This window comes from Lepidochelys kempii, chromosome 23 (genome assembly GCF_965140265.1).
Source record: "Lepidochelys kempii isolate rLepKem1 chromosome 23, rLepKem1.hap2, whole genome shotgun sequence".
In the NCBI taxonomy this organism is placed as follows: domain Eukaryota; kingdom Metazoa; phylum Chordata; order Testudines; family Cheloniidae; genus Lepidochelys; species Lepidochelys kempii.
This window is the reverse complement of record NC_133278.1, coordinates 2,540,864-2,550,276: the sequence shown is the minus strand read 5'-3', so window position 1 is coordinate 2,550,276 and position 9,413 is coordinate 2,540,864. Positions and strand designations below refer to the sequence as shown.

At 60.3% G+C, this 9,413-nt stretch overlaps 1 protein-coding gene across 1 annotated transcript in view; it reads left to right on the top strand.

The window, feature by feature from the left end:
• The window catches only part of MAP4K1 (mitogen-activated protein kinase kinase kinase kinase 1), a 33,011-nt gene continuing 23,598 nt past the window's right edge, over positions 1-9,413 (top strand). The window contains 1 exon segment of the mRNA XM_073321671.1: positions 1-194. Within this exon segment, the coding sequence (XP_073177772.1) occupies positions 87-194 (108 nt within the window). The 5' untranslated portion in view covers positions 1-86.

The window sequence follows — 9,413 nt, the reverse complement described above, 5'->3', positions numbered from 1 at the left end:
CACACTGCTTCACTGCGCACACACGCACACACACGCTCGCCCGGCGCTGAGCACCACAGCGTCAGTCTGCGGGAAAACGCTGAGGTATGGATGTCCAAGAGAGGTTGGCATTGGATATTTCCACCCGAAATCCCCAGGACGACTTTGAGCTGCTGCAGAGAGTTGGCGGAGGGACCTATGGGGAAGTTTATAAGGTAACGCTGAGGACCCGCTGCGATCGCTTTCCTGCAGACCCCGCTCTGCTGCACGTTGCAGGGCTTGGGTCAGAGCCTCCGTGCCCTGCACCTGGTCAGTAACACTCTCATCAGCTGCTCTTATTTAGAGTGGCTGCAGCATGAAACTAAATAAGATTGGTACATTTTCTAGCCCCTGGCATAATGCTCAGTGCAGGGCCGTGGGGAGAGTCAGGCCCCTTGGGCAGGACCCTGATGGTGATTATCGGGGGAGGGCGGGGGGCCAACATGGTATTTGCGATAGCTTCATTGTGAGCTTCGTGCTCCGGGATCTGGCAGGGCGAACGCCTTGAGCTCGGGAGGGGGAAGAGCAAAGAAGATTTAGGATCTGCACCTGCTAGAATGAAAGTATCGCCATGACAGTGGGCGATGCAGCCCATAGCACAAGGAGAGCAATGCGGTTTTGCACCCAGCTCCGAAGAGCCAAGCCTGTTTTAGTTATTTGGTGCAGCTGCTTTTCGCTATCAGTTATTCTCAGCAGCTAGGAGTCGGAGGCAGGTCTGGGGTGAGTTAGTCGACCGACCCCGCTCATGTAGGCTGCTTTGCAAGTCCCAGCCTGAGCTATTGCAGCTAAATCTGCACGCCCAGGGCACGATGGAGCAAAGATACAGAAGGGTGTGAGGTTCTTCTGAGGGAAGTGTCTTTACAAGGGGAAGGTCACTGGCACCAGTTCTCTCCTTGCTCCCACTGGTGAAAAGCAGGAGTGAGTTAATGAGCCAGCTCCCCAGCTGGGGTACATGAGCAGCGCCAGAGGCTGTGGCCCTGCGTTATCCCTTGAGCCGGGTTCCCTCTTTCCCTGCACCTCGCACCATCATTGACACCAATGCAGAGCGGGAGTGAAATGCCACCAGCTGAGCAGGGGGCAGTTTGCACCCCTCTGTCTACCCTGGGGTTCAGCATGATGGGGCAGGCTCCCAGGGCAGAGCGCTGGTGGCAAGGAGGTCAGAACCAGGTCCAGGGACTGCACTGTAGAAAATGTGGGTTTGGTTTAAAATTTAACCACATTCGACAGAACAATAGCTGGTGGGGCGTGATTTTCAAATATGAAAGTAAGCTAAAATGTGGGCACCTCTGGGGTGGGACGTGGCAGCTGTGTTCTACAGGGATCCCTGCTGCACCACTGAAATGCAGCCACCTCTGGGGTGGAACATGTTTATAGAGGGATTGCTCACCCAGTCAAAAGAAATACAGCCACCGCTGCAGCGGGGCATGGCAGCACTTCATACAGGCATTGCTCACCCAGCACTGAAATGCAGCCCCCTCTGGGGTAGAGCAGGGCCGCTGCGTCTACAGGCATTGCGCACCCAGCACTGAAATGCAGCCCCCTCTGGGGTAGAGCAGGGCCGCTGCGTCTACAGGCATTGCGCACCCAGCTGGATAGTCACTAAGGCAGAGATACATGGAGGCAGCGTCAGAGCTGACCCGGGGAAGGCCCCTGCCTGGACAATGGGGAGGGGGATGGGAGCAGAGAGCAAAGCCACGGGGCAGGTAAAGATATAAAGGGGCAGGAGTGGCCTGGGCCCCAAAATGAGTCAGGGGCCAAGGGGCGCGGTGGGGAGGGTGGTAGCCAGGCTGCTGCGGGCCAGGCAGGCGGGGGCTGTCACTAGCCCAGGCCAGAGGCGAGCGCGGCCCGGAAGCTGCTTTGAGCAGCGGGCGGGTGGAGGCGGGAGAGCGGGGGCAGCAGAGGGCGGCCTGCACCTCCCGTGTGACAGCAGCCCCATGCAGCCAGAGCGCACCCAGGAGCCCTGCTCCCAGCACGCCCTGCTGCACGGCTGGGCTGGGGTGTGGCGGAGGGCAGCAGCCTCGGGAGGCTGTCCTGGATGGGCAGCGGCAAAACAGGGGGCACCGGGGCCGGTGGAGCCAGTCTGGGCAGGCCGGTGCTCTCAGGGGCCCCGTTTGTGTCTGATTCTGTGGGTCACCCCCTGGCCCCTGCTGCTGTGCCCACGCAATGGGGATGCCTCCCGCTGCTAGCCCCACATGGCAGGATGCAGCAAAGCAGCTTCCCCCTGGTAGGCGTAGGGCTGGGCTGGGGGTGGGGGTTCAGCTCCCTGGAGCCTGGCTATTAGGGCTAAGAGCTCTCCCCACGACAGCTCTGCCGGTGCCCCACACTCCTGACCCACAGTCCCCTGCTGTCCTAGCCCGGGCTCCCCCCCAGCTCTGCCGGTGCCCCACACTCCTGACCCACAGTCCCCTGCTGTCCTAGCCCTGGGCTCCCCCCAGCTCTGCCGGTGCCCCACACTCCTGACCCACAGTCCCCTGCTGTCCTAGCCCGGGGCTCCCCACCCCCACCCCAGCTCTGCTGGTGCCCCTCACTCCTGACCTGCAGCCCTGGGCTTCCCCAGCTCTGCCAATGCCTCTAAATCCCATCCCCCAAACTCCCCTCCTCTCCCAGCCCTGGGCTCCCCCGCCCCAGCTCTGCCGGAGCCCCTCACGCCCTGCAGCCCCTCTCCCGACCCAGTATCCCAGTTTGCATTACTGCACGGAGCCTTCCTGCAGCCCCCACGCTCCTCGCGGTGAACGTGCAGGGCCCTGCAGCGCCTGTTTGCAGCCAGCGCCCACACTGCACGCTGCAGCCGCCCGAGGGGAACTCCCGGCCACCTTTCCTGGCGGTGCGGGCGTTCAGGCGGCTCAGAGCTGTGCCCGGCCCTGGCTCAGCCCAGGCCCTCTGGGGGAGCTCTGGGTGCCCGTTCTGCATCCCTGGACCCTATTCCTCCCCAGAGCAGGTGGCAGATTCCCCCACCTCAGCGCTGGAACGCCCCCTCCACAAGCAGGGTGGGGGAGTTCAGTCTTCAGGGCCCGGGCAGCCTGAAGGGGGGTGGTCAGTGGTGGGGGCTGGGCTGGTTCCTGGCTAGGATCCACCCAACTCCTGGCACAGAGGGGCGGGCTGCCTTCTTGCCCGAAGGCCTGGCGTGTAGCGAGCTTGCTGGGTCTTGGCGTGCTTGGCCATATCTGCGCCCCCACTGGCCAGCCCCCACCTTGGCCGAGAAGCCAAGGGATAGGATGGGCCATGGAGACACAACCCCTCCCCACCACCACCGGCGGGTGCCCTGCCTCTGCCCACTTGGGCTACAGGCATGCGTGGGAGGCACTCAGTTCTCAGGAGGTTTCAGCTGGGGCCAGGTCATGTGGAAACAGGCCCTGGGGGGCTGAGGTGGGGGCATGCTGGGGCGCGCCGGGCCTTAGACAGCGGCTGTCGGGCAGGGAGGGGACAGGGCAGGTACTGAGCACGTGAGGCTGTTGGGGGCAGATCGTGTGTGCCTGGGGTGTCACGGCAGGTAGTGGCTGGATGCCCCCCTGCGCCTGTGTAATATGGGGGGAGCCCACTGGGTCGCTCCTGCTGGGGTCGCACAAGTGCCCTGGGGACCTCTGGGCTGCCCTCTTGGGTGCTGGATCTCTTGTCCTTGGGTGCGTCTCGCCTGGGCAGGTGGCTGGCATGGGTCGTTCGCCCACCGGCAGGAGCGAGGCCCCAACATGGCTGGCTTCCCGGGTTTGCGATTCAGCTCCCAGCTATCTTCGAGACAGCACTGACTTCCTGAGGAAACTACAATCCATCCTGGCCACTATGGATGTAGAAGCCCTCCACACAAAGATGGACTACAAGCCGTCAGGAACAGTATCCCCGATAATGTCACGGCAAACCTGGTGGCTGAACTTTGTGACTTTGCCCTTACCCACAACTATTTCACATTGGGGGACAATGTATACCTTCAAATCAGTGGCACTGCTATGGGTACCCGCATGGCCCCACAGTATGCCAACATTTTTATGGCTGACTTAGAACAACGCTTCCTCAGCTCTCGTCCCCTAACGCCCCTACTCTACTTGCGCCACATTGATGACATCTTCATCATCTGGACCCATGGAAAAGAAACCCTTGAGGAATTCCACCATGATTTCAACAATTTCCATCCCACCATCAACCTCAGCCTGGACCAGTCCACACAAGAGATCCACTTCCTGGACACTACCGTGCTAATAAGCGATGGTCACATAAACACCACCCTATACCGGAAACCTACTGACCGCTATGACTACCCACATGCCTCCAGCTTTCATCCAGACCACACCACACGGTCCATTGTCTACAGCCAAGCTCCACAATACAACTGCATTTGCTCCAACCCCTCAGACAGAGACAAATGCCTACAAGATCTCTATCAAGCGTTCTTACAACTGCAATACCCACCTGCTGAAGTGAAGAAACAGATTGACAGAGCCAGAAGAGTACCCAGAAGTCACCTACAACAGGACAGGCCCAACAAAGGAAATAACAGAACGCCACTAGCCATCTCCTTCAGTCCCCAACTAAAACCTCTCCAACGCATCATCAAGGATCTACAACCTATCCTGAAGGACGACCCAACACTCTCACAAATCTTGGGAGACAGGCCAGTCCTTGCCTACAGACAGCCCCCCAACCTGAAGCAAATACTCACCAGCAGCCACATACCACACAACAGAACCACTAACCCAGGAACCTATCCTTGCAACAAAGCCCGTTGCCAACTGTGCCCACATATCTATTCAGGGGGCACCATCATAGGGCCTAATCACATCAGCCACGCTATCAGAGGCTCACACATCTACCAATGTGATATCTACCATCATGTGCCAACAATGCCCCTCTGCCATGTACATTGGCCAAACTGGACAGTCTCTACGTAAAAGAATAAATGGACACAAATCAGACGTCAAGAATTGTAACATTCAAAAACCAGTCGGAGAACACTTCAATCTCTTTGGTCACTCGATTACAGACCGAAAAGTGGCAATTCTTCAACAAAAAAACTTCAAAAACAGACTCCAAGGAGAGACTGCTGAATTGGAATTAATCTGCCAACTGGATACAATTAACTTAGGCTTGAATAGAGACTGGGAGTGGATGGGTCATTACACAAAGTAAAACTATTTTCCCACGTTTATTTCCCCTCCTACTGTTCTTGTAAAGTGCTGGAAACGGCCCACCTTGATTATCATTACAAAAGGTCCCCCCTCTCCCCGCAGCTCTCCTGCTGGTAATAGCTCACCTTTCCTGGTCACTCTCCTTACAGTGTGTAGGGTAACACCCGTTGTTTCATGTTCTCTGTGTATATAAATCTCCCCCCTGTATTTTCCACTGCGTGCATCCGATGAAGTGAGCTGTAGCTCACGAAAGCTCATGCTCTAATAAATGTGTTAGTCCCTAAGGTGCCACAAGTCCTCCTGTTCTTTTTACAACCTCGCTGTGCGGGAGGGCAGGGCCACCCATGCTGGGCCGTTCAGGGCCTGGCCATGCCCAGGATCTCGCCCTCCCGACACTGGCCTCCGGGGGATCAGGGCAGCGGCTGCCCTCCTGCTCCTGAGGAGTTTCCTGCAGGAAACCCGGCTGCTGCCCAGAGAGCGACAGGGCCGGAGGAGCCCTTCCCCCACTGGCCACCCGCCCGCCCGGGGTGTGTGCAGAGAGAGAGAGACTCTGTGGGCCATGCACACGCACAGACAGACATACAGACACACACAGACATACAGACACACGCACTGCATGGGCCACACACACACCCAGAGACATACAGACACACACGGACACACTGCATGGGAGATACACACACACTCTGCATGAGCGACGCACACACACGGGCCCAGAGCCCTTCCCCCACAGACCACCAGGCTGGGTGGTGGTTGTGCACACACACACACACACACACACACACACACACACACACACACGCGCAGAGTGTTTCCCCTGCGGGTTGTCTAGACACACCCACAGACACCCACAGCCAGGCAGAGAGAGAGAGGCACACAGGGGAGCCAGCAGTCAGACAGACTCACAAGCCAGGAGAGACATGAGTTCACCCTCAACACCCACCCCCTCTCCCACCCACTGATACGCTCGTTTCAACACCTCCCTTCACATCCTTGCTCGAAGGCTCCCTGCCCTGTTCACACCCACACGGGCTGAAGATTCAGCACACAGCCGGGGCCGGCCCCTGGCGGAGGAGCAGGAAAGGGGTGGAGGAAGGTTGGCCCAGTTCTCAGGAGACCCTGGTTCAATTCTCTCCTCTGCCACAGGCTCCCTGTGTGACCCTGGGCAAGTGACTTAGCTGCTCTGTGCCTCAGTTTCCCCCATCTGCCCTCTGGGGATAACAGCCCTGCCTCATGGGGGCTTGTGAGGATCAGCGCTCAGGCATGGCTGTTCTGGGGGGCTGTAGAAGGACCATGGCTAGATGGACGTTGGACGAGCGCATGCCCAGAACACACCCGCTCGCTGCAAGCGGGCACATGCCAACTGAGGCCCAGATGCTGAGCAGCAGCGTCTGGCTGCTCCCTCTGCCTCCCTGGCTGCTGCATCCGCCTGGCATCCCTAGGCCTGGCCAGGTTGGGGTGGGGTGGGGAGAGCTCTCCCAGCCCGAGCCGGAGCGGGGCTGCAGTTAGACTGGGGCTGCGCTGCTCACTTCGGCAGGCCCAGCTCTACCCCTCGCAGGTGGGAGAGGTGTGCTGGCAAAAGCCCCAAGCAGTTACTCTATTAATAATATGATTTATTAGGTGTGTTACCGTCGTGTCTAGGCACCCCAGGCCACCCTTGTGCCGGGCGCTGTGCAAACACAGAACAAAAATCTAAGACGAGAGACCCCAGGTGGAGAGAGACAGACGGGGACCCAAGGGAACAGAGAACGGCTGATTTCGCTTGGGGCGGGGGGTGGAATGAGGTCTGCCCGCACAAAGCCCAGTTTTGTTGGTATGCGCTGGGTCTGGGCACCGGGCTCTGAGGGTGGAGGTGGCCTTGGCTCTGTTTATAGCCTGTTCCCCTACAGGAGTCGCTGTGGTGGGGCGAGGGAGAGCTGTGTCCACACTGGGAGCGCTGGGCCAGGCCGGGGTACGGCCTTGTCCCAGCCTGGCGAGAGTTGTGTAGTGCCGACGGGAATAGGTACCCTGGTCTAAGCCCCATTATGCCGGGAGAGCTGTGTCCGCACTCGGAGCGCTGGGCTAGGCTGGGGTACGGCTTTGTCCTGACCTGGCGAGGGTTGTGTAGTGCCGGACGGGAATAGGTACCCTGGTCTAAGCCCCGTTATGCCGGGAGAGCTGTGTCCGCACTCGGAGCGCTGGGCTAGGCTGGGGTACGGCTTTGTCCTGACCTGGCGAGGGTTGTGTAGTGCCGGACGGGAATAGGTACCCTGGTCTAAGCCCCGTTATGCCGGGAGAGCTGTGTCCGCACTCGGAGCGCTGGGCTAGGCTGGGGTACGGCTTTGTCCTGACCTGGCGAGGGTTGTGTAGTGCCGGACGGGAATAGGTACCCTGGTCTAAGCCCCGTTATGCTGGGAGAGCTGTGTCCGCACTCGGAGCGCTGGGCTAGGCTGGGGTACGGCTTTGTCCTGACCTGGCGAGGGTTGTGTAGTGCCGGACGGGAATAGGTACCCTGGTCTAAGCCCCGTTATGCTGGGAGAGCTGTGTCCGCACTCGGAGCGCTGGGCTAGGCTGGGGTACGGCTTTGTCCTGACCTGGCGAGGGTTGTGTAGTGCCGGACGGGAATAGGTACCCTGGTCTAAGCCCCGTTATGCCGGGAGAGCTGTGTCCGCACTCGGAGCGCTGGGCTAGGCTGGGGTACGGCTTTGTCCTGACCTGGCGAGGGTTGTGTAGTGCCGGACGGGAATAGGTACCCTGGTCTAAGCCCCGTTATGCCGGGAGAGCTGTGTCCGCACTCGGAGCGCTGGGCTAGGCTGGGGTACGGCTTTGTCCTGACCTGGCGAGGGTTGTGTAGTACCGACGGGAATAGGTACCCTGGTCTAAGCCCCGTTATGCCGGGAGAGCTGTGTCCGCACTGGGAGCGCTGGGCCAGGCCGGGGTATGGCTTTGTCCCGACCTGGCGAGGGTTGTGTAGTGCCGACGGGAATAGGTACCCTGGTTTAAGCCCCGTTATGCCGGGAGAGCTGTGTCCGCACTGGGAGCGCTGGGCCAGGCCAGGGTATGGCTTTGTCCCGACCTGGCGAGGGTTGTGTAGTGCCGACGGGAATAGGTACCCTGGTCTAAGCCCCCTTACGCTGGGAGAGCTGTGTCCACACTGGGAGTGCTTTTCTGGTGGAGTGCGTATGCCAGGGTGGATACTGCACTCCTAGGGTAGCCCCGGCCCCTTTATGTCGGCCACGCGGGTGGGCAGGGGGGTTAATGCCATGCGGCTTTCTAGTGTAGACGGGCCCTAGGTCCTGCAAGGCTGGGGTCGTGCAGTGCCTGGCACAACGGGGCCCAGCTCCTGCTCCAAGGAGCTCCCCACCCAGGCCCCAGCCGGCTGGGCAACTGCTGGTCCCAGGCTAGGCACATCTGTGTTGGTCGGGTGAGGAGCAGGGCGCTGGCATGTGGGCGTCCCACGGAAGGAAGGGTGGCTTGTTACCCAGGGGACTCTCCCTCTGACGCACACCCTGGCCAAGGGGGATGCCCTGTAGGAGCGGCCAAGAGGAGACGAGACCAACCGGCCTCGTTCTACCCGTGGGCCTTAGGCTGGGCTGGCTGCCGAGCCGCACTGGCTTTGAACCACTGCCCTGCGGTGATGTGCTCCGTGGCTGATCCCCCAGTAGACCCCCCGGGCCCTCGTCCTCCCCCCTACCTCGTCAACGGCTCAGTAAAAATAAAAAGCAGAAGTGGCAAGTTGTTTGCTCTGAGCGAGGAGAGGTGGCAGCCCCCACCTCCCGGGGGGGGAATAGCCAGGGCCCTGCGGTGAAGGGGGGAGGGGTAGTACGGTCAGGATTGGGCCCAGCTACGAGATTGCTTCTGGTGAGCTCAGCTGGCTGACGTGGGACTGACGGTGTCCCCAGAAATACCCCTGCCTCCGTGTGATGGCAGAATTGGGGGGGCTCACACCCAGCCCCATGGATGGGGGGCTGTGTGTGCATGGGGGCTCCCACTGCTGTGCCCTGAGAGGACCCTGCCCCCAGCTGAGAGCCGAAGGCCTCGTTCGCTGCGCTCTAAGGGGCTCAGTTTCGGATCCCGGCTGTAGTTCAAATCAGAGACACTGTGGGGTGGTTCCCACCGGAGCAGGTGGGGGCGGTGGTCTGTGAGCTGCTGCCTGGCCTGCTAGGGGCTCAGCCCGGGGTGCCCCCCCACGGGCACCGGAAACAAGGCAGGGGCATCACATCAGACCCTCCCAGGCTGGCGTGACACCGGGCAGAATTTGAGCGAGTGGCCTTGGGACCGAGCGGGGTCTCCCCGCCA